Here is a 26,282-nt window from a genome sequence, read left to right on the forward strand (position 1 = left end):
GTGATATTTATAAAACGGATTCTGAGGTCATTGCTTCCATGTGGTCACTTTACTACAAATCAGTCAAGACCAAACAATGTCTATGTTCAGAACTCTTGTTATGTGAATCATTTTACTAATTTGCTTGTTAAATTTAGTTAAGTTTTATCAAGACTGAACTGTCTTTAATTACTTTGGTATTATAAGTTATGAACTAAGATTTCCATGCAGGTTTTTTTCTGTTCATTCAACAGTTTAAGCAGATAATGAGACTGACTCAACTTTCATAAAGTTTCGTATAAAACAACATATATTTGATGAAATCCGACTTGGGGACTATCGTACAATGCTCTGCTTTAGTTTTTCTTTGCAAAAGAAGTTAGTAGGCATTTAGCCATCTTGGTTTATTTCTGGGTTTAGTTGAAATCATTAAAAATCTTCACTGTTTAAACAGTCCAGTATTCCCAACTACAACATGTCCTAAACATTGACAAAGAGAGAATGTTCTTCAATTTGGTGACTAGAATTGATTGGGATCTCAGTCTTATTATTATTATTATTATTACTTCACATGGTCCTAGTGATAAGAATGAAACTGATTCCTCATATTAAAGACCTTCTCCCAGGTGTTTCTTATCAAAAGAGCCCAAGTTTGCCAGGATCTAATAGGGTTTGTTGGTGAACGTTAAAGAATCGCCAGCAGTTTAAAGCACTTAAGCGATGATGATGAAGGTGAAATAAAACTGCAAGGCTTCAGTTTTATTGTTATCTTTCACTGGTTTTGGAAGCAGAGACCAGCCAGTTAGCAGAGGCAGCTTGAGATGGTCGCTGCCCAGTAGGAATAATCCAGCCTGGAAAGCCTCGGGACAGCCACAGTGCAGGCATGAGGCTGGAGCCGTCCAGAATGGCAGCCGTCCATGAGCCTGCAGAGGTTCAGGCTCATCATCCATGCCATTTTATTTCCACAACACGGCAAAAGGGATTTTACCGCCCTCCTCCCTTTGGGTCTCATTTCCACAATGTGGGACACAATGAGACGTGTATGAAACAGAGACAGACGGGCAACGGTGTGCTTCACAGATGTAAAGCCCAATACAAAACCTTTGTGGTAATCCTGGGCCTATCTCCTGGTCCCACTGTTAGAACCCTTTGCTGTCCATATGCCTGACTTGAATCAAGCTAGCCAGGTCCTGAATGCCTGTTAGTGGAAATTTGAAGAGGTGAAAATGATGAGCACATCATAGAAACACATTTTTTTAAAATGGCTGAATTCATATTAAGGTCATTTAGTGTTATAAATCTGTCTGTTGTAATAAATAGCTATTCTGTTAACAGTTGCTGTAACACCAGTCTGAAATCCATCGCATGGTAGGATGAGGACGAAAGTGAAACGGATTAGGATTGGAAAATGATGCAAATCTCAATACACTGGCAGCAATCCAATATTTTACAGGTAAATTAGAAGCAACCGGATATTTCATGTGATTCATTTTATTTTTATACCCATTTCCTGGTCAGCGCTATGATTCAATAGAATAAGATCTGATTGCAATACACTCGGTTCGGGGTGAAGCAACAGGACGGTAATGAGATTTGCGAACGAATTAGAGTAAGGATAAAAAGGACTTGTGTCATAATTCCAGAAAAAATTTTAAAAATCCACCATGCAGCAAATAAAATGATTAACAATAAAGGAGTTATTTGACTGCTCACAGACAGGTCTTCTATTTCATGGTTATAAATTTGATAATTAAATAAATCCAAAAATGATGGCAGAACACCTTGAGGCAAATCAGATGTCAGCAGAAAAGTTTATATAATACATAATTTTTTAATTTGCCATCCATTTTGTGGCATCAAAGTAATACTTCTGTGTACTGCTGCCTTTTCTTTAGCTCACTCTAACGGTTTTGACTCTCACTTTACATGAAGCTTTGCGCTCTCCTCAGTCTCTCCCCTTGTGCCTGTTCTCCTTCTCGCTCACTGAAGAAGCTTGCATTAGGTTTCTGTCACCAGCGTTAAAGAGCCGGTCAGTACTTTAAGTTTATATACGATTGTCATAAATCTAGGTTATTCACAAATACAAGTTTCAGTTTAACTGAACAGATTTTAAGATGAAAATATTTTAATATTTAATTTTAAAACTTTATTATATCCGTTTCATTATTGTTCAGGCACATGTCTGTGAATTGGTTTATCTTTCCTAAAACATGAAACTTTAACACTCAGAAAGTGTCATAATTAATATTATTTAAACTAAAGTAGAAGTTATAGTGGATGTTGTTCCTTTTGATCCTTTTACCATTTTGTGTAATTCAGTTGTGTTAGTTTTGTTCAAAATGTTTTTGGATATGAAATGAACCAACAAAATGTCACAATGGACGAATGTTTCACATCCAATAAAACAACCAATGATTCAACTAATATTCTATAATCTATACTATATAATGCACCCTCGATTAAGAAAATGGCACATGAATAAATAGTAGATGGAAGTTGCGAGGGATAAAACTCAATTAGACGTGCAAAACGGAAACATAAATTGGCAAAGGCGCAACCTGACCACAAATTGGCAACAAAAAGGGAAAATTAATGGACAAAATAAGTGCATGTTTTCCACCTTTTATCTCTACAGTCAACAAAATATTTTGCTGCCAGGAAGCCTAATAAACGTCAGAAGCATGTCGACGCTTTAGGTTTAAGCTGTCTAGAGAAGCGTCGTCACAAGCAGCTTCTCCAAGAAGCTCCAGACTCGCATGCGCCGAAGCCAGCTGCTCGCTGCTGCCAATGGCTTCTGTTTGATGTTTTTTCTTTTTTTTTCTACACGCCCTCGAACACGAGGCATCTCATATTCACACACATCAGTTAAAAGTCATTATGCTCTTCTCACTCTTACAAACATACACACCCTCTGTGTACGCAACCGCATCAGCAAATTAACTGAATAAAGAGACTCTTTTTGGCTTTTTCTTTTGAGTGGCTAATTAGCCATCAGAGCCCCTCTGTATGGAGAGAGCGAGATCCATCAAGAGGTACAGCTTCAAAGAGCAGATTATGGAAGCCAAAGCACTTTAATTACGACCTATTTGAACAAAAAAGGCAAAGATAAAAACATAATTTGAAGCTAAATGCTGCATGGGGGGAGTTGAGGGGGCTGCATAAACAAATTCTAATACAGAAAGATAAAAAGAGAGAAGCAAAATAAAAGACTGGAGTGAATGAGATGAGAAGCATAGAAGGAGGCTTTCTGCACTAGTGAGAGTTTGTGTACATGCAGAAGAGGTTTAGGGAAAAGTTGTTGGCCCTCCTGATCTTATGATGCCGTTCGGTTCTAAGATTTTATTAAAATAATTTTTTTGATTTTAGCTTTTATTATGCTTATCATTAACAAACTAATGAATTGAAAAAAAGTTACCAGTTTTGTAGATGCATGATTGTGGGTTTCTTCGATACTTTAGGCTTACTTTGGTTCTCTGATGAATTTAATCTTTTAGACTATCCAGTTGCTTTGATTTTGATGTAAGCTATTGTGACGATGCTCTGGATATGAATCTGAGTTATTTATTGCTCGAAACTCTGTTGAATCTATGTTTGAAACTCTTATTTTGAAGTTGGAAAGGAAGTAGCTTGTTGACAAGTTGGCCAGCTTGAGAACACTGCTACAAAAGCACACAGGAAGCCGCCTCCACTTTTGTGTTGTTTGACAAAATATTGCTCTTCATTTTTCAAATAAATATTTCTGAAATCTTGTCCATCTCTTGTGAACATGAGCAGGAGTTTTCTTTTCACGCCTGATTATGCTTAATTTGGTTGGTTTGACCCAAAAAAAGTGACTTGATCCGTCTTTATGCTAATTTTATATGAACTGCAATGCGACATTACTCAGCAGTCCAATAGCCAACACTAATGCTCCGTACTTCAAGAAAATGGAAATTTTAATTCTTTGAGTATCCTGTCTTAACATAGGTAAAAAAAAAAAAAATTTACATAACATATCCACAAAAGAAGGACTGCAGGTTTCTGTTGCGTACCATTCGCCACTTGTTGACTAGAATCTTTTTTGAGCAACTTTTCTTGGCGCTTTCACTTTTCAGAGCTCGTAAACTTTCTTGCACTTGAATAAAATATACCATGACAGCTGTCACAGTCAGGCTGATCATGAATGATTCAGTATTGTGTTGTTCTTTATGTTTCTTTCCCAGCAAGTTATTGTGAGGATGATTAAGAAAATACATACAGTTATGAATAAGAGCATGTCAAATGTTTTCCTCAACAGTGTTTTACTGAAAACTGTGACGTATCTAAATCTAAACGTTGTGCTATATTTCTAGAGAGTGTGGAGAATTAATCCGTTCTTGATTTATGAGGTTGATGAAGAGTCAGAGAGTTGAATTCATGAATCCCATTTATTAATACCAAAATACAGCTGGTCCATTTCTCATGCTACCTTTAGGAGCTAGCAGGACAAAATGGCAACAAGCAACACTTGGTAACTTCCTCTGTTAGCCTCTATCTAGGGCGTTCCCTAGTGTGTCATTTCCTTTAACCCGAGCTCTCATTTGCATTTCCTAACATGTCATTTCATTTAGCTTAGCAATTAGCAAAAAGAAGGAAAACACAGAATTATTTATTCTCAACAAGAGACTCGGTACTGGGACATACCAGTTCATACTGGTTCTGTGCAACCGCAGACCCCCAACATGCACCAGGCCTGTGTTTAACTCAAACATTTGCTTTTATGTGTTTAAAAAGCAACTCCTCCTAAAACTTGTTCTTGCAAACAAATTAATCCTTCCCCAAACAAAGACTTCGTAAAAAAATAATAATCAAAAGTAAGAAAAACGCCGCTAATTGAATTTAATATGATACTGCTCATGTTGATAACTGGGGTGTTTTTATGGACCGGCTGAATCCATTTTCAAGCTGTTTAATGTTGTGTTGCTCAAGCAGCATTTATGTGGCAATAACCACATGTGAAGTCGACACTTAACAGGAAGTGTCACTTTGCAGAATCATGTAAATGGCTTAATTTCATCATTGTCCTAATGGCGATGTTGGTAATAGTCACATAACAGACTGCATGTAAACACAGACGGCCCCCCCTGGAGCCCCCGGCCCCCGTCTTCCTGCTGGATCCACTTCAGTCTGTTTGTGGAGCTCTGTCCTCGATCATCCTTTGTCTGTCAAAAGCTCTTAGCGCTTCCATCCAGAACCCTGTGCTCTCTGCATTCATTATTAATAGACCTCAGCAGGCCAAAGACACACACACACACACACCTACACACACACGCAACGCGCACACGAACACACACACACGTGCACACACACACACACACACTGAGCGTCCACGTCACTGGCAGCTATTTTAGATAAAATATTAAATCAAACACGCACATGTGGAGAACGGAAAGAGATGCGGCAAGAGATGATAGAATACCTCTATTTCCAAACGCTGCTGCTCTTTATCAGGTTAAATATGATGCGTCCTGTTTCTGAACGCATCAATTTACTTTGATTTACATCTCAATGTACTGCAGAATGTATGACTTGGAAATACATGCAGCTGACTTCAACACTGACCCAGAGCAGCGTAGGCCATTACCTGCAAATTGTCTATACCCACTTGTCCTTTGCAGGGTCACATGGGGTCTTGGTGTTTATCTCCAGCAGTCATTAGGCAAGAGGCGGGGGGACACACCGGACCGGTCACCAGTGCGTCACTGGGCAACACAGACGCACACAGGACATTTGTGCATCACACACACTCGCACCAAGTAAGAGCGACCGATTGATGTTGTTGGATTGTGGGAGGAAGCCGGAGTACCCAGAGAGAACCCACACAAACTCCATATAGGAAGAACACAGAATCTTTTCAAGTATGGGGAAAAAATCAGCTATGGAAACGATATATAATAAAATCAATACATTTCTTATATTGTAAAATACATTTTCTATGGTAGTTAGGCATGTAATAAATCGATATTCATTAAAGTCAAGCTGCTCAAATTATACACTTGACCATCAATTTGAGTACTTTTACATTGTGCGGCTTATAACGCCTTTGTACCTTCTGCTTTTGGGAACATCTCACATGCACACCGGCAAAACCGGAGCTCTGACCTTCCAGTCCAGTGTTTGTTCCACTACGTCGAACAAAAACCAGATGAACGGAGCGAGTCGCAGCAAAACCTGCTTAAATCATGTGTACACAGTGTTTCATTTTTGTTTTCTTTTTTTAAATTTGGCTTCCAGTCTGAGCGTCCTTTGCCACTGACTGAGGCAGCCTGGAAGGTTTATGGTTTTGTTCTGAAGGAGTTTTGTTCAGTTTTTATAGTCAGTAAATCAGTTTTCAGTGTTTCCATCCAAAGTGTTGAAATCCAATTTTTGCCCAAATTTGACTGTGTGTGTGTGTGTGTTTTGACTTGACCTTTCTCCATATGTTATGGGACAGAACAGGAGGTGAGCCCTACACATGCTATCAGTCTAAGCTGTTGGCCAGCAGCTACACACACACACACACACACACGCACGCACACATGCACACACGCACACACACACACACACACACACACGCACGCGCACACGCACACACACACACCACACACACACACACACACACACACACACACACACACACACACACACACACACACGCATACATACATACACATATCGGTGTACCCTCATCCATATGGGGATATATAATATCTGACTGCCTGCTTCTCAAAAAAATTTTTAATTCTTACCTTAATCCTCATCTTAACCCTCACAGAACTACTTTAACGTATGTAATCTCAACAAAACTTAAGTTTTTAACCTCTAAAACACACACACACACACACACACACACACACACACGCATGTACACACACAAGCTCTGCATGTCACTGTTACCTGATATTCACAGTGTGTAGGAGAAACAGACGAAGGAGAAGGTCATACGCGTGATGTCAGAGTCGATCAGTTCACCGCCGTCTATGGGTTTGATTTGATCTCTCTCTCTGTTTCTCTCTCTCTCTCTTTCTCTCAGCTTCTCTCTCTCTCTTCTCGCCCCCTCAGGCTCCTTCTATCCTCTGCCTCAGCTCACCCTCCCCCGAAAATCCCAAGCATCATTCAGGCCCCTGCCTGGACACACAAAGGTGTTTCTATTTTTATTTTCAATTCGGAGTTAAAAACGATGGTTCAATGTTCTTTGAGAAATAACTCAGAGGGTTCCGAACTTATAAAGGAGATCTGCAGCATTTTTTGATACTTTCCCACACCCTAAAAAAAAAAGAAGGAAAAAAGAACATTCTCAGTTGTCTAGAAATGTTTTGCATATGATCAGTAAGAAGCAGTCATAACATTTTTTTAAGGTTAATTTGGGTACCACGTCGACTGCAAAATATACCAACTCATGATCATCTTGATATCAATGTCTGCAAAATCACAATCCCACAAGCGCCTGAGTGCAACGTTACAAACTCCATGCACTCATGCTCTGCGTACAATATAATAAAACATATTTGACCAGTTTGTTGGCATTTTCCTGCCCTTGTGGCCACATCTGATACATATTCAGATTAATACATAAAGAAAAATAGGGTTTGGGACTTTCTGTTTCTCTTTTTATGATTCTGAAAAGCTACTAGAAGAAATCGCCAATTTGGGTTAATGGCAACCAAAGTCTTAGTTGCAGTATTCCACAGTGACATCAAAATTGCCCATTTTCTTTATATAATGAAGCCATGGGAATACTGCAGTTCGTGAGGCATTGTAAAGTTTATGTTTTTAGCAACTAAACCATGAAGCCCGATGTTAAGTTTGTTGAAAGGATACAATAGTGCAGCTCAATTTTAAGACATGATTTAGCACATTTTTCACGCATTTATATTTAGGTAAACACTAAGAAGAATGCATGATTTTTTAATTAATTTATTTTTTTTACTTTAGTGAGGAGTGAAAAATTATGCACTTTGCTTTGGGGAAGCTGTATACCAACAGAGCATAACTGGAGACACTGGCTATTGAAAATTAGTAAGTAAACAAATAAATGGGACTGTTTTTCATGAACAAGGAAAAAAATAACTAAATACAAGGAAATTACACTTTGACCTCTTTCAGATTGCCGCGTAAACCTCCAACAATCTCATTTAGCTTTGTCGTTGCGTTTATTGTAAATCTCCACCAACACGTAAAGATGCTGCTGTGACTCCCGCCTCGTCTTGTTTAACTTGCTCTCCAGATAATCTGACGGCTAATTAATCATCTCCTGTTGGACTCTGAGCCTTTTTCTTAGCAAACAATCTCATATGAAGACGAGCACAATAGCTCCACGTTGCATACTTGACTAGATATTGTACAACAGCCAGAGATTAATGGAAGAAACACAAATGCTCACAAAGCAAAGCAACTATCTGGACAAAAAGGCCAAGCAGGCTCGCTTTGCTCCCTTAGTATTCATTTTCCAAAAGACATTGTTACAGGCACGCTTATCATCGTTTACATATCCTCGTGAGCCAGTGTCCACTGCTAAGAAATATCTTTTGATTTACATTCATATGCAAATGAGCATCCTTAAGAAATGAGGAGAAAGGGGAGGGGAAAAAAAAAAAAAAAGAAATTCAGCTTATCGTCAGTCGACAGACGTGAACATGAAACATGTTGGTTTGTTTCATCACTAAAAGCCCAGCAAAGTAAAGCTGCAAAACTGGCCTGTCTGAATAGACGGAGCCGTGCGGCTGCAGCCGAAGAAGAGAAAATGCAGGAAAATATGTCGGTGTAGCAGCTGTTTGAGCGACCGGTGCAGAAAGAGCCGGGGCATCGGTGTAAAAACCCTCAGCTGCCAGTGGCCTTCGGCCAAAGACGAGGTTCACTTTCCAAGAGGGCACAAAGAAGGAAGTGGTGAGCGGCTGGACACAAGCAGAGACACGAGGCTTTGGGAAAGTGCTGAGTTGGCGGCGATGTGGACTGTTTGACCGAAGCGAATAGAGAAACAACTGAGAAACGTTAAGACTAATGTCAGCTAATAACGAAGTGAAAGTATTTGTTCTGCAGGGGTAAGAAAACAAATGAGTTAACCAGCGATACCCCTTAATACAATGGACTGGGAAAATAACTCTGCAGCTGTGTGATCAGAATTTACCTTCAATGTGTTTATTTGAAAAATTTACAGTGTGAAAAGGTCAACAGGTCAGCACAGCATTTGAGAAAAGTTTAAAAGCTATCTGCATTATATCACTAAGAGTACAAAACCAAAGTACAGCAGACTCTGACTTGTGGTCTGTTCCTTCAGCTGGACACAATCCATCATGCTTTTTGTTGGATGAACGTTAGTAGTAGAAAGTTTGATATTGCGCCTGTTTTAGAATTTATTAACATGAACCGAGGAGGAGAACATGTTTTAGGATAGGGATGAAAACAACTGAATAGAAAAGAACATCGACCTTGTAGATGCATTTTAGGTGGGATTTGCTGAAAGCCTTATGAGAGGTTTATGGCATTGCATGGATTCTGTGGATTGTTGCCGTCGTCCAGCTTACAGCGGTCTTTATTCCTGATGGTTTTCAGTTAAATGTAGCACATTTTTATCTGCACACCGCACAATATAATATACCTTATTTTTCGGACTACAAGTCGCTCCCCCCCCCCCACCCCCCCCCCGTCCCACGCTTTGAACCAAGCGGCTTAAAGCCAGGTGCTGCTTTTCTATGGATTTTCCTTCAACCACCAGGGGGCGCTTTAGCAGGAAGTGAATCATTGAGAGTCAAAATTGGAAATCAAAGAAGAAATTGCTAATTTTCATTTAGAACAAGCACATGCTAGCAGCAGGAACGACGGAGAAATTTCTTCACTCATATGATGCAGCTTTTAAGTTGAAGGTTATCAATTTTCTTAGTAAATAGAGCCGCTGCACGTCAACTCGGCGTGAACGAAGCCATGGTTCGGCTTTGGAGACGGAGGAATGGCGTCCGTAATAGATCCAGCATTGAAAAACCGAGCGCGGCGGAGATACCAGCGGTTTATATATGTACGTTAAAAGCTTTTTTAGTTTTTTACTTTGTAGATGTGGCTTATATTAAGATGCTCTCTATAATCAAGAAAATATTGTTGATGGAGTGACGTTATTGAGGTACAGTGAATATGATGCAAGTTAAAATATGGAAAAGTATGGATAACTTACATACTCATTCCTTATGTGTTGAGTGCATGAGTTCATAAAAACTAACATCTTTCAACAATCCTTGTTTTTGCTTTCATTGCCATCCAATTAGGATTACAGCTATTATTATTATACCATAACATAAGATTCAGGTTAGCTCTGTGTGAAACATCTCTGTAAGATTTACCTCCATCTCTTAAAGTTGGTATATTCAACAATTGTGTCTTCTGACAAACAGAAATATGTTACTTGCAAATGTTGAAGCCAGACAAATGTACCCACACCGACAACCCCCCTCTCCCCCCATCAATTATGCAACTTATCAGAAACACTGCGGATTAAAATACCATTGATCACATATTAATTGATCAAAATATGTAGATTTCTCTCATCTCAGTGTGGAGTAATCAGGTTGAATCATAAGCTATGACTCAGACATCACCGTGGTGTGAATTAATATAAACATTTATACACATTTTTCTTACAGTAATTACACTGGATGCCACACATAGAGTGTATTAGCAACAGACAATCCAATACAGTTGCTACTGCCCAATAACTAGTTCTTTTGTTTTGTTTGTTTCTTCTTTGCCTTGTGGCAGCGCCTGGGCTCTGTGGCCGTAGGCAGAAAGCCATTTTGCCAGAATCAAACACTGGCACTGGTTGTAGATGTCGACAGTAAAATACAATAAAAATCAAAGCAGAAACAATCCTGAAACAAACAGCTCCTTGTACAACTCAGGAGTGACTGACGGCACAAAAAACAAAACAGCATTTTAAGTCTTGAGAGGCAAACGCAGGCTTGGGGTTGTAAAATTGAGTTAGTCACTGGAAGGTTTCTTGGCTCCGATTCCTTGAGGTAATGACTCAAGTGCCCTTGATGAAAGGCGCTGCAGAGCCAGCAGACCAACAACTGTGATGATTCTGCTACAACAAGTGTAGCAGAAAGAAATTAAAAAGTTCTTGTAGAAGGATAAATAAAAAGAAAAAACTCATATTTCTTTATTTTTTTCCTCATTATCTCCTTCTCTTTCTTTTTTTCCCCCTTATTATTCTTTTGTCTTCACCTGTCACCTCACTTCCTCTATCTCTCCATATAACTTCCACGGCTGGTTGATTTGGCTGAGCAGAGGGAAACAGGCAAGGCCTCCACAGTTCAGGGCTCCAGAGAGCTTGTCCAGGCAGCGGCAATCAATCACAGAATAAATCCCTCCTCTCGCAGGACTGCCGTGTGCCAGGTGACATGGTCAGCAGCTGCAGAGAAATAGAACGCCTACAGCCGATATCCAAGTTAAATTAGACTGGGAGACCAGTGAGTATACAGATGTGCGGAGAGATTGTGTGAGGCGAGGCTTTGTTGACTTTTGGAAACTGTTTTCGTAATGTAAAAGGTCATGTGGATAAAAGGTTTAGGTGGACGTTTGGTTGGAAGGTCTATGGGCCTTTCACCCACCGTTCAGTTGCCTGACCAGTTATGGGGATTTGTGCGAAACCCTGTTGAGTCTGAAAGAAGTTGAATGAAAATGGGGATAACGGGTTAAGGAAATGGGCTGCACAGTGGCGCAGTTGGTAGAGCTGTTGCCTTGCAGCACGAAGGTTCTGGGTTCGATTCCCGGCCCTGGTCTTTCTGCATGGAGTTTGCATGTTCTCCCTGTGCATGCGTGGGTTTTCTCCAGGTACTCCGGTTTCCTCCCACAGTCCAAAAACTGCCCTGCGACAGACTGGCGACCTGTCCAGGGTGACCCCGCCTCTCGCCCGGAACGTTAGCTGGAGATGGGCACCAGCAACCCTCCCGACCCCACCAAGGGACAAGGGTGAAAGAAAATGGATGGGTTAAGGAAATTGTGGTTTTTGACTTTGCTGTCCCTTTCCCTTTGCAGACATGTCTAGAGTTGGAGAGGTATCTACAGACAGAGCCCAAGAGACTCTCTGAGCTCTTTGACGAGGAGTTGGACTGTCTCCTAACACCGGCTTTCATGCAAGGCGGCGACAGCGACGAAGACCTGATGGACCCGCTCCTGCCCAGCCTCCCCGACCAGCCGAGCCCCCCGCCGTTACTCGTAACCCTCCCCAAGATCCAGGCCAAAATCCTTCAGGTGCCCAGTCCAACCAAGGGTCAGGCGGCAGCCGGAACCGACATGAAGGACCAGGCCGTCGGAGGAGTCAGCGCCGCGCAGCTCAGCGCCGCCGTCACGTCCTTGACGCCGCCGTCGTCGCCGGAGCTCGGCCGGCACCTCTTTAAGCCCACACAGACGCTCACCGCCACAGCAGACGGCACGTTAACGCTTAAGCTGGTGGCGAAGAAGGTGGGACTAGGGGCGACCAAGGTGGTGGCGGCGCGTGCGTTGCCTTCCCCGCCGAGCCGAGGAGGAGCGCTGAGCGACGGCGAGCAGGGAGGCGGAGGAAGTCTGGGAGGAGATATTCCTGAGAACAAGAAGAGAGTCCACCGGTGCCAGTTTAATGGCTGCAGGAAGGTTTACACCAAGAGCTCCCATCTGAAGGCACATCAGAGGACCCACACAGGTAAAAGGCTGCATGTTTTCTGAAAAAAAGCTGATAATTATTCTGCTCACAGTTTTCATTCACGGGCGAGTTTTATTTTCTATGCCTACGTTTGTTCCAATTGACCATTAGAGACTTATTTTAGAGTTTATTATCCAGTTTCACTTAAAAATCTTTAAGGATTTTGGGAAATGTTTCCAAATTTCTATCTTAATCCACCATCCGTTTTGTTTTGCTCGTTACTCAAGTAGACAATTTGTCCGTCACACGTCAGCAGCTCAAAGCATTTAGAGCTGTTGAATATGACTTGGTGGTGCTGGTGTAATGGTGTGGTGGGTGTTTTTTTTTGGCTCACTCTGGGCCCTTTAGCATTTGTTGAGCATCATTTAAACACCAGAGTGTTGTTGATGTTCATGAATCCTGCCTTTATGACCACAGATTACCCGCCTCTCATGGCTACTTCACAAAACTCAAATCATCTCAAACTTGTTTTTTTCCATCAATATAATGAGTTCACTCTTCTCCACAGTCACTGGATCTGAAGTTAATAGAGCTCTTTTGGGGATATGGTGGAATGAAAGAGTCACATTATTGGCTCGCAGCTGAAAAATAAGCAGTAACGGCGAGAGGCCAAGTCGAAATCAATCAAAATCTCTGGGAAATGGTTACCACACCTTGACGAACCCATTTCCAGGAAGAATTAACAGGGAGTCCGACTTGTAAACAACCTAATAAAGTGACTGGTGATTGCTGTTCCTATGATGCACACGTCAAACATCTGTCGTTTGGCCTTATTCTCTTTGGTAAACATTTTCCTCGGAGGTGAAGACTTTAAAAACAGACCACAGCAGACGGAGACGACGGCTTCATCAGACAAGGTGCTGATGCCCGTGTGACCCAGTAGTCCGGCAGATGTACTGTACGTAAACTTTAATCCATTCCAGTGTTGGAACTGCGGGATAAATCCATGGAAGGGGGGGGACAGCAGATGTTTGAGCCTCTTACAGAGATTTAGATCACGCTTCTTCTCACATGATCCTCCAGGAGTATTTATCTCCATTTTAATACGGCAGCTACCGGGTCAAAAGGTGACGCGTCAGTAATTACCTGATGATTGATATGCTGGCACTAAATGACTGCACCAAATCAGCCGTGTTGGAGCGACTCTGACGTGCGGCTCTAGCTGCTGCTGCTGCCCCCTCAGTGACCCTCAGACGGAGCAGACAGGGCTAATGTGTGCAGGGCAGGAAGCCACCGGCTCCTAGGATGAGGAGAGGAGCTCTGGAACAAGAACGACACGCAAGAGAGGATAACTCAAAGTAGAAATAAAGGTTGTGCTTCTCTGAATTAGCTCTCCTAGTCATTAATATCTGGTAGTGTCAGATTAAATTTATCTCCCTTCAGTCACTAAGTTTGTTTCTGACAGGAAAGGAGACAGGCGTCCCTCAAAAGATAACACAGTGTGAAAATAGAAATAGATTTCTGAAAGAAAATCTGCATCTTTTTTAAGTTTCAATAATGAAAATTTTTTTGTCTTTCTCAATAATCGGAAAAATAATCTCTCTCTGCAGATTCTCCATCAGATTCAGTCCAAAATGTTTGTTTTTTTCAGGCAGTTCTTTTATTTTGTAGTTCAGGAGCTTCTAGAAGAATGAAGATTTCATTCCAAAAAGCACCCAGTATGTGGACTGTTTTGGTAAAAGTGCATGTCTTTAAAATTGCTTTTCCATCTATGGTGTTGGCCAAAGACTTACATCATACACTCATCCTTAAAATGTCAGTATCTTTTATTATTAAAGCATTTGAACTGTTCTTGTTTGGCGGGGCATGATAATAGATATAATCCTCTTAGCAGGTTGTGATTGGACCAGATATTTGTGTTGCTATGATCAAATTCCTCGCACAAATCTTGCTGAAAATTTTGCCACACATCTTCGCTGAGTTGGTGGAGCTCAGTGAAGCTGGTTGGTTTTCTAGTACGGACCAGGCTTTAGAGCGCAGACCTCCTCACGTTCACCGTTAGACTGTTTCATCCATTTCTAAACCATGTTTGGTGTGAGTTTCGAACAACGACCCCAAACACACCTAAACTGGTTGTGGATGGATAAAGCTGCTATTTAAGATTCTGAAATGGCTCCAACACCAGTGTGAGCAGCAGAAAAAAAAATTCACTACAACTTGCTAAGAGACATTTATTAACCCTTTCAGGAATGAATTATCATCCTCTGTGTCAGGATTTTTTTCCCCATTTTTTTATTAATTTTTTCTTAAGGCATAAAAATGGTAGGAAAAAAATTTGTAAAAAAAAAAAATCATTTTTTGTTTTTTATTTGATCAATTGTAATTTTCTCCAAAGTTGTTATTTGAAAAATACATCAGTAGTATTGTTCTTTAGGGGTTATCTGATGTCACAGTATTTTTCTTTTTACCTGCCAGTCGTCTACAGTAGAAGGAGGGACCGGGTCGGTCAGCAGGCTTTTGGCCATATTGGATTTAACAAAGATAATTTCTTGCATTTGCAGCTGATGGCCAGTAGTTGATGGTGTATTTTATGATGCATTAGTGTCCACTTCAGTGGTCTGTGTGCATTTATAACATAAAAATCCATAAGAAGCAGAAGAAAATGTCTTTTAGACAGCTGTCCACTGTAGTGACCACTAAGCATGAAAGGGTTAAAATATTATTGAATGTAAATGTATTGAAACCTTTTTTTGGATTTGAGAAAATCCACAACAAATTCAAGTCATTCGGCACTGAAAAAAAAAAAGCATCCTTAAAAAAACCAAACATTTATGACACTCTTGCTGAAAGCCAGTGTATCTATACTTCTGCTTTTTGTTTACTATTAACCAGTTACATGCTGGTTCTCAGCTACCCACTGGTCTGTTTTCCACTCTGATCTTTTAGCCTGAGCCCATCACAGATCAGCCGCATGGGTCCCAGGCGCCCCCACACACACACACACACACACACACACACACACACAGCCCAAAGCTAGCATTATTCAACTTTAGCTTTAACTACACCATCAATTTATGGCGTCTAATGCATTTCATGTCCTCCAGTTGTCATCATCCAGTGTTAGCAGTCTCCCCAGGTTCACAGCACGCAGCCCGCAGACATGCGCTGTATTAATACTGGCAACCTTGGCATCATTAATCCAGCGTGTTACATGCTTATGCGACCCCTAAACCACGGCATGGCTTCAGGTCTGCTTTTCCACTTCCATGGTTGCACCTGGAGGACCTGAGGGGTGGTGGTGGTGGGGGGGAAAATCCCCAGCCTCTGTAGCTCTATTATATTAATCCAGAATGGAGCTACTAGTCATCTGGAAGCATGACTGCCGCCTGCAGTATCTGTAATCAGATGATTCAGCTGTCGAGTCATGCTAACCGACGATTAGCTTTTAAAGGCAGAGTCATTTGCTGGGGAAAATAAAAAGCAGACACCCTGAAGACACTGCAGCTCTTTCTTTCTTTCTCTCTCTCAGTGTGTGTGTGCGTGTGTGTGTGTGTGGTATAAATGCGGGGCGTTGTATTCCCTCCCGATGTGTTCATTACAAGCACAGAGCTGCGGTTTAATTAGCTTAATCCTCTTTTTGGGTTATTATGACCATAAATCATTGAACATACATGTAGACAGGGATTAGCGTCGCAGAGCCTACAGGGAGGAGCAGCTGCAGAAAGCCTGCGCAGCCTTACTGCTCTTACTGTAACTCACCAGAGGCCATTGAAGGCATCATTACGTTCACGCCTGTCGGTGACTGAGCGTCGCGCTGGCCACTCCGGCGCATCGCGTCGATTACGATCCGGCCGTTTCTCCGAGACGCGGGAGTGATGTAAAGGCTTTCCTTACGTGAGGATCGTCATTAAGGCCGAGTTGTAACATTAATACAACTTTAATGGAGGTAGAAATTAATTCGCTAAATCTCTAAAGTATCCAATTAGCGATGCTCTGAGCCAAAGCCAAGTTTTGAGTGTTTTTTCCCCCTCTCTCTCCTCCTCTGCTCTCTTGGATAAGGTTGGATCTCTAAAAGCAGTGGAAGCCTATTAATCATATCCTTGTTATTCGAGGAGCAGTCCAACAAGAAAAAAAGAGACAGATACACTTAACTAAATACTTGGCATCCGACATTGCAGACGCGAGGAGCTGCGTTGGAAGGAGTGCCCGACTGTCAGAAGTTGTAGATGTGAGCTTCGTGGTGCTGGCACCTCGCTCCAACACAAATGTGCAGTTGCTGGGAAAAACAGAAAGAATCATGTTTATCAGCAGACTGGATTGCCGGTGTATTATACATTTGGTGGCGGTTTGATGTCGTCTGGCTTTAAATACTCTCCTGCTAGCCGAGGCTTGATCGAATTAATTTGATTGTGATCAAGAAGATTCTCACTGGGACTCCGGCTGGCTCACTCGACTCACTTTTGGGTGGATTTCTCTCTTTTTTTTTTTAAACTGACTTCGCAGGAACTGTCACATCCGTCAAATGTTTTCACATTTTATCACGTTGCAACCACAGATTTTTGTGTTTTGTTGAAAAATGTACGAGATAGACCAACATAAGGCAGCATATTGTGGGGGAAACTTTGACATCTGAATGTTGTAGAAAAGGAAACCTCTGCCTCCGTCTCAGGTCCTGACCGCCTCTAGCAGTGTTTTTTTTTTCTTTCTCTCCAAGCAGCACTGACCTGTATTTACCTGACCTGTATCCGTCTTCACATTAGCTCTGACCGGCTTCCCTCTTCCTAATCTCAAAGTGCTTAACAGGACAATACCCATCTACTCGAATGCTCTCGCACAGGCTTATGTCATGATTCGGTCACTCCGGTTGGATGAGTGACCTCACTCCACGCTCGCTCGTTCCTCAATAGTGTGATGACCGCACGCTGCCTGAACAGAGTCAGTCCTGTCCATCTTCAAGAAACGTTTGCAGACCCCCAGCGCGTAAGAGAGCATCTCCTTCCACGCTTCCTTCTGTCCTGCACTTTGTTCTGTAGGAGTCCGACTCGTGTTCCTGCTTCTAAGTCGCTTATTATTAGCTCTTCTGTCAACTGTGTTGTTATTCTGTCTTTTGCCAGCTGCTTTAGATAACAGTCTGCCAAATTAACAAACACAGATAAACATAAATCCATAGTAAAAACGGTTCGTTGCAAAAAAGAAAAGTGAGGATAATTTTCCTCCCACTTCACAGTTACGTGCTACGTTGTGCCATTTAAAATCCAGATAAATTTGTGGTTGTGGTGATAAAATGTTTTAATTCTTGAGGTCAAAGTTCTGCTGGAGCATCCAGTTAGTTTCCAGCTGTCTGTGTTATTATTTGAGGTTATGTTTGTTGCGGTTCTCCTCCTCTTACTACGTCTTTTTTGTTTAGTACTGTTTCCACGGCCAGCAGAACGGCACTGCATCATGATGCTGCCACTGCCGTGCTTAACAACTGGTGCAGTGTTTTCAGTGAATTAATCTTTTTTTATATCTAAACTGGATACAAAAAAATGTAAGAGACCAGTTATCAGTTTCTCTGATTTTTGTCTGTTTATACGTAAACAATTGAGTAAAATGAACTTTGTTCTTTTATTCTATGAAGTACTGACAACATGACCCTGAAATTCCATGCAAAAATGTTGTATTTATTTGCAGAAAATGAGAAATGGACAGAATAATGAAAAAGATGCAGAGCTTTCAGACCTCAAATAACGCAAAGAAAACAATTTCATATTTAGAAACGACAATACTGACGTTTTAACTCGGGAAGAGTTCAGGAATAAATGCGTCAGAGCTGTAGATGCTGGAGCTTCATACAGTTTTCTTCATTAGTGGCAAAGAGGTCTTGACGTTCCAAGCATGGACACTTTGGTGAACAGCAACAGCGACTGAACAACTTTCCATGTGCTTACATGAAAAATCAAAAGTAAATCACAGTTAACAAAGAGACAGTTGCAATTATTTTCTTTATTTTGACGGAAACGGTGCTCATGTTTAATTTTTATCTTATGGTTACATTTTTTTTGTATTAATTCAAATCAGATCTACACAAAAATGTACATATTGTCATAAAAAGTGACATTTTATATGACTAGCCATTGCAGACTTCACTGTTTTCTTAGCTCTAACCCTAAAAACATTTCAATGTATTTCGCGGTTCGTGATGTAAATCCTGATCCTCAGGCATGCGGCTCACAGGTTGAAACACTGTTGTGATAACTCCGCTTAACCCCCGTCCCCTTCTCCCACCTGCAGCAGGGACCCTTCCAACCTCATGTGGAGTCGGGGTAACACCTTGCTGACCTCCCCCAACACCTGAACCCTCCTTCACCCTCCTCTGCATCCCCCCTTTAACTTCCATCTCTCTTCCAATTGCTTATTTAGTTTAGGTTGCCAAGCAACTGCATCACACTCCTCCATAATTGGTTGGTGGCTGGTGGATTGTCCGTGCCTGTTAATCTGTCTCTCTGTCTCTCAGCCTCCCCCCCGCCTCAGCCTCCTCTCCTCTCTTTCTCTCAGTTGCTAGGTGACTTTATCATGCATCCCTGCCTTGCCGTGCTATAATTGGCTGCCGTCATGGTTGCTGTGGCGTTAGGCCCAGGCTGGCCTTGCTTCATTCCTCTAACAGTGTGTGTCTGTCGGCGTGTCTTCACGGTGTGTGTTTGAGAGGGCTCCTATTGAAGGAAGATGAGGTTCTCTGGCCAATTACTGGAGACGGGTGTGAAACGTCCGCCTGTCTGGCACCTGCGCCCCTCACAACCCCCCCCAACTCACATTCCCTTTATCACACGCACACATGTAGGTTAATGGTGGAGTATTTCTCGGAAAGGATAAGCTGCCAAGTGGTTTTGAGGTATTGTAGGTTGAATATATCAGTTCTTAGAGAGGAGAGGACTTTGTGGAGTGAGTAGGAGGACTCGCACTTACAGATGCAAGTGCTGAACATGGAGGATTTTGCTGCAGTTCTTCACAGGGCTTGAAGTAATCTGTTGTAGAATCGCAGATTATAGCATTTCTTCCACAGACGTAGAAAAGGATTACTCTCCTCTCGAAACAAAACGTGGAACTGTACAGATTTCAGTGTCTTTACAGGAAGTTGAAAATTACCTTATTCAATCACAAACATGAGCTAAATTGTTTATTTTTGGTTTCTTGTAACTGTATTGTAATGTTTCAGCACTTAACGGAAATAGTGACTCTACTGAGTTCAGCTCCTGGGACAGGACGACGCATACTGGGACGAGGAATTTAAAAGATATTTAAAACATATTTAAGCTTCTGGCATCTCCTCTTTTGTTTAGATAAACAGTGTGAAGCTTTCAGAAACACAAGCTTTGTTTTAAATAGTCAGATTGGTTTCACAGACTAATATTCCTGTCCATGGTTTGTTGACGACTTTTGCATAATTAGTTTTTTTGCAGGTCCAATGCGGTCCTAATAGAAACATTGGATATTTTCATTTTATGTGTTTTCACAGCAAAACTCGTAAACTGAATTTGTCTCTTAACAAATTCAGCTCAGCATAGAATAAGCCAGTTCTGATTTAATAAGTTAATGTCCACTAGGTTGCACAACACATTGAAAGCTTCTCCAAACACACAAACAACCGGAGATGAATGAGGCACTCGCAGGAGATCAATGAATTTTAGCTTGGCACTACAACAGGATGCTGTCTGTGCATCCATGAAATCCTACATAGTAAAATACTGGAGATATTCTAACAAAGTGGAAGCAAATGAGAATAACAACAACTGGATGCTGGGATTCTGAGCTCCAAGTGGTTGCTAGCTTCCTGCAAAGCTAACAGCTAAAGGCCTCTAAACTTTATGTGACTTGGCAGTTCGGTCAAGAACAGCGCGTTGACACACGGTGGGTTTCCATGAACCGAAGAACTCAAAGTCTTACGTCACCAAGCGTCAGATCCAGTGATGTAAGGCGCTGGACTCTAGGGAAGGGGAGACGTGTTGTCTGTTTATAGTGCATTTTTCTTATTCTATAAAAGACTGAATAATCATCCATACCAAAATAGTTTTTCCAATTCGTCCAGTTAATGTCGGCGGTGGTAGTGACTTTGGTATTTTGAGCTAATTTTAAGGATTTAAAGATGCCGCTAAGCTAGCCATGGACTGCTAATGTATGTCGGTTTTAAAATATCAAGGCATTAAAGCAAAAATAAGTTTGCTACATGTGATCAAGAATATCTATTTGACCAGATATGTAAATAGATATTCTTGATCTCTATATTTATTGCTATGAAAATATATTTCTGTCCACAGTTATATTAGTTTCAGTGCATTGATATACAGAAGTAGATTCATGGGACTGTTTTTTTTATTGATCTGCAGATATTTGAAGGTAAATTAACTTGAGATGAGACAAAAATCTAAAATTAAAAATGCATTTTTTTTTTCTCCTTTTGTTTGCAAAACAATGTTGGGAGTGCAGTAGGTTCCTGTTGGCTAGCTAATTAGCGTTGATGCCTGCTTTGGTAGCGCCCCGTCTGAGGCTGTTTATTTTACCGAGAGGCACGATAACTCTCGTAACATTCACTTTTTCTTTTTATTACCGTTTTCTTCTTTCTTTTTTGGGTGACTCGGTGAGTTTCTTGTTGTTTGACGAGGCAGAAAGTTTGAGGAATTTTCTCTTCTTTTGGCCATACAAGGTAGGAAAGCAGGAATGCTGCTTAGCTTTTTATTAACCAGGGATTATTGCTCTGCTTTCTATTTAAAGGAACTTTAAGCAGCAGGAATAGTTTTACAAGCAATCTGAATGGACCTATTAACACAAAGATGGATGATTAACCAGAAACCAACCCAAGCCTGCTCCAAACGCTTTTAAATATACCTTTGCAGCATAAACCACACTTAAGACACATAAACTGAGTTCCCGTTTGTCAATTCACGACTCTTTGTGTCTCTGTAAAAGCGATTTCACCTGAGATATTCGAGGCATGTCATAATGAAATACGGACAGCAGCGGGATGGCGCCGCGGTACCTGGGACTAATTAGATGTTCCTTTCCCTGCGACCCAATAATACAGAATATTTTATTCAAAATCCATATTCGCACAACACCAGCCAAAATAAAAGCGGTGTCACAGGAATCACCTGTCACCTAAAGAGCGCAATAAGGCGGCAATAAAAGCCCCGATCCCGGTTGTCGAAGTCGGCTACAGACTGCATGAGAGAACGACGGGGAGAATTTGAATATGGAAATCCAGGCGAGTGCAGCTCGTGATGCGTAGATAATTTAGTCCGAGAGCAACCACAGCCGTGTTGTGTCTGCAGATAAAAGTCGTCTCCGATCAAAGAAACAGGCAAACTGTGGGGAAATAAAGGGAAGAAAAGGGCCAATCATTCACAGTGCGGTGTTCCTGTTCAACATCACCTTTTACGCTCCGTTGCATCACCTCGCTGTCAAAGCTGAAGAGTGGGCAGGTGTAGTTTTTCGGTCGGTGTCGTCTATCCTGATGGTTTGAATGTGAAATCAGCGGCGTTACAGTTTACTAAAGCAGTTCAGAGTTGACAGGTAGTTTCCTTTTCCTGTTACAGTGAAATGAAGAGGTTACGGTCTGGTGCTTTTTTCCCCCACTCTTTGTTTCTTTGACGTCTTGTTCCACTGCGACAAAACAACAGGAGTTGTTTGTTCAGAGTGTTACTTTGTGTTTCTTTATTTTTTTTTAGGTATTTAACTGATAATCCTGCCAACAACAAAGTTTCTGGTGGCCTGATTTATTTCTATAATAGTAAGTAAGAGATTAAGCTACATTTAGGTGGCGACTGAAACCATTTTCAGCTTGGTCAGCCAAGACCCCGGTGTTCAGCTGGTCAAAAAAATCAAAAATGTACCTTTTTCTGGTTGTTGAATGAACCATATTTAAGTTGTTAATTACGTGGTCAAACTATCAACACCCTTGAGCGTGGAGAGAATTACTCAGTGAGGCATACTAAAAGTTAGTGATTTTCAGTTCCTGTGTGGGACTTAAAATGACATTGCTGGAAGTAGAGAAAGGTTTAAAGCAGTATTTCTCAACCCTGGTTCTCACCACCCACCTGTCCTGCATGGTTTAGGTGTTTCCCTTCTGCCACCTGAATTGTATCTCTGGGTGATTAACAGGCCTCTGCAGCACTTGATGGTCATGCAATCATTTGAATCAGCTGTTCTGGAATAGAGGCACATCTAAAACATGCAGAGCAGGGGGGCGGTGAGGACCAGGGTTGAGAAACACTGCTTTAAAGGGAAGAATCTATTTTAAAAGAAACTGTACTTTAAGACATGATAGGATATTTCTGCAGTTCAGTTAAGCAGAGAGCAAGACCTTCAAATGATAACAGGAAGGCTGATTGCGGTTCAACAAAGCTGATTTATCATTTGAGTTTATATTGAGTTTGGAAATGTTGGCAGCTTTTTGTAAATCTGAGCTAAATTAAGGCTACAGAATCCTCACATGCTACAGTTTTAGGGATGCTAGCTGCCCCAATCAAGCTAATTGCTAGCTTGATTGGAGCTATCTGTATCATGTTTTCGAGCATAACATGATAAACTGTTCAAAATATCAACCACTGAATCATTTTATCTTAGGTTTACATTAATATAATAACACACGCTACAGTTTTAGGGATGCTATCTGCCCCAATCAAGCTAACTGCTAGCACAACATGATGAACTGTTCAAAATATCAACCATCATTTTATCTTTGATTCACAATAAAATAATAATCCTGTTTACAGTGACACTTCTCTTATACACTGTGGGATGTTACTTTTGCTCTTAATGTAAATAAATAAGTGCTCAGTAGAAACGCTGGAATGCTGTTCTCATATCTTCCAATATTTTAGCGCTGAAAATGAGAATTAGCTACAGTCGGTGTCAGCAGATAAAATTAGAGGTTAAAACCTGGTCACTAATTTATAATCTCTGATAATAACATCAGACATCACACCACCTTGTATTGCAGATCAAACTAATGTTCTGCAGGGAACAGAGTCCTTTAGCGTGCGCTGACAGTTTTTATTTCCATTCTGTCTTTAATGTGGGGGGTGAAAAACCCAGTTCCATTTAACAACTGAATCACTTGTGGGCAAAAAGCTTTTTTATTGCGAATGTTTGGCTTTTCAACATGTTTCCTAATGCTTCAGACCACATTAGCTCCACTCAGCTGTGAATGTGTGCATGTTTGTCTTCTTAAGAGGATTGATGTGTGCTATGAAAGGAGAAGAGGGGCTGGTGGGACATCTGGCTAACTGACTGTAAGCCGCCACATCACTGCCCATTAGGACTCATTAAGGCCCCGATTACAGGAACCACAGCCAGGAACATCAAGGGTCCGTCAGGTTATGACTCTTTTCTGGTCAATATTTCAAATATAGTTAATTTAAATGGTCATTTTGCTGTTTGACTATAATGTAGAGCCTTTGTATGGAAATACATTTGAGCCAAGAGTCTTCAGCTCTCGCAAGTCAAGTTTTGTAACTTTGTGCGATTGAATTTAAAGGAAGCTGAGGACTGTTGGACTTAAAAATATTATTTTGTGATCCAGGTTTACGTATTGTATTTGTGGGAAATATTTTTTGTTTGTCATTTAGTTGAGCTGTGGGTGAAAAAGTCGAAAACCTATCTGCCTGTTCCTCCTTGGTTTAAAAATGCAATATTTGAATATATTTACGTCTTTGTTGCTCAGATCGATTCAACATTCACAAGCCAAACAAACACTTTGTTGCATTTATATTGATGAGGAAGTAAAGAGCTGTTTATTTATTTATCTATCTCCGTATACAAGCTTGGTGATTTTCCCTTTTGCCTCTCTTTACTCTCGAAGTTTTGATTTTCTCAACTTTTTCAGTTGCTGACCATTTTGTTCTGACCATGCATCAATTCATGGCTCCGAAGGACATTTTGTTCCCGCTTTAACAACCAACTATTTAAAGTAATTTTCAATACTCTGCTACTAATTGTCTCCCATTAGAAAATAAGGCTTTTTGACTCATTTAGACTCATTTTGTGAGTTTAAGTGGCCCAGAAAAAGGAGTTAAAAGTCTAAATTAATAGACAGTGTTATACAAGATTTTTTGAATAATAATATATCAGATAATGAAATAGTTTGAATTTAATTATATGCAGGATTTAAGCCATTATTGGGTCATTTGCATAGATACAGTGAAAAGATGAATGCATACACACGGTTTAAGTAATTGTACGCAAATAGTTTATTTACAGGAAAGAAACACAAGTGAGCAAGGAGCAAATTATATGAAATGGAGTCTGATCCATTAAAGGGGTGAATTAACCTCAAAATGGTTGCACTTTTACACATTTTATACATCCGATTGCATTAGACTGGGAAAGAAATAAGTTTTACTCTGAAATCTTAATGAGACAGCAGTCAAAAGTGATAATTACCAGTTGCAGCATTATCCCTTTTGTCCAGGCCTGCTTTATTATTACATTTTTTTATTTTAACAATTCTGCTGAACCACATCTCAAAAACAACTTCCCAGTAGATTTTCAGGAGATTTTTATCTATTATGACATTTGCCAATTTAAAATGATTTAATTTAGTCCAAATGTGTTGCAATGTCCTTTTTTGATAAGTCACTGTCCAGCCAGTTAAATCCAAAATAAATTGTACCAATATTTTTGACCTTCTTGAAAACTGCAGCATGTTATTATGTCTATAATTATTATACTTAATATCAAAATGGTTTTGGTTTTTTTTAATTACAGGAGTAAAACTAAATTATATTTCTTCTCCTCACTTTTTGTTTGTGCTATTAGTTTCTGAGTTGAAGTCCAGATTAACTGCTACCTCATCTGACCCAACACTTTGCACTCGCAAGAGAAAATGCTTCACACAGAGACACATCATCAGGTCCCATCTGAAGACAGCCTGCTCCTTCATGCCACACACACACACACACACACACACACACACACACACACACACACACACACACGCACACACACAGCTGGAAGGCTTTCTATCATGGTGAGATAACTACAGGCTGAGAACAATAGACCATCTCTTCTCCCATCTGGTGAACTGGAGGATGAAACTTCATTTACATTTCAGCCCCCCTCACACACAAACTCCCTCCACTACCACCTCACTCCTCTGGGTGTGTGTGTGTGCGTGTCTGTGTGTTCTTGTGCATGGATGGGCGGAGGTGTGGTAATAAAGGGAACAAAACGAGATTCATTTCAGGGTGAATTTGGGATTATGAATTAACATGCTGCAGTGCTGAAAGACTTCATTTACAGCTAATTGAGTGTGTTGGCTCATTAAAATGGCTGTTGTGTAAAACTGCTCTGCTTGGCCGCCCCTGGGCTGGGTAGCAGTGTGTGTGTGTGTTTTTGGAGAAAAACCTAGGGGTGGTAACCTGCATATTAGTGAACAGCTGTAGTTTAGACGTGTGAAATTAGATGTAGAAATTGTAATAAAATGTGACACCTTCTGCTCTTTTTCTCCCTTTCCTCGCTGTCAGGTGAGAAGCCCTATAAGTGCTCATGGGAGGGCTGCGAGTGGCGCTTTGCCCGCAGCGACGAGCTGACGCGACACTACCGCAAACACACCGGAGCGAAGCCATTCAAGTGCAACCACTGCGACAGGTAAACACTCACTTCCTTTCATTCGCACAGATCACTACCAAGCACACAGCACCGTTTGCATTTGTACAACGTCTTA

At 41.0% G+C, this 26,282-nt stretch overlaps 1 protein-coding gene across 2 annotated transcripts in view; it reads left to right on the forward strand.

The window, feature by feature from the left end:
* Positions 1–26,282, forward strand: part of klf7b (Kruppel like factor 7b) — an 85,558-nt gene that overhangs the window by 40,928 nt on the left and 18,348 nt on the right. The window contains exons 1-3 of one of the 2 annotated variants that reach the window (XM_008432718.3): positions 9,757–9,988; positions 12,001–12,643; positions 26,083–26,206. In XM_008432718.3, the coding sequence (XP_008430940.2) occupies positions 9,923–9,988; positions 12,001–12,643; positions 26,083–26,206 (833 nt within the window). In that variant the 5' untranslated portion in view covers positions 9,757–9,922. Of the gene's footprint in view, positions 1–9,756; positions 9,989–12,000; positions 12,644–26,082; positions 26,207–26,282 lie in introns of those variants that run through there. The other variant, XM_008432712.3, reaches the window with a different exon arrangement.

Source organism: Poecilia reticulata, chromosome 2, assembly GCF_904066995.2.
Source record: "Poecilia reticulata chromosome 2, P_reticulata-male-v2, whole genome shotgun sequence".
In the NCBI taxonomy this organism is placed as follows: domain Eukaryota; kingdom Metazoa; phylum Chordata; class Actinopteri; order Cyprinodontiformes; family Poeciliidae; genus Poecilia; species Poecilia reticulata.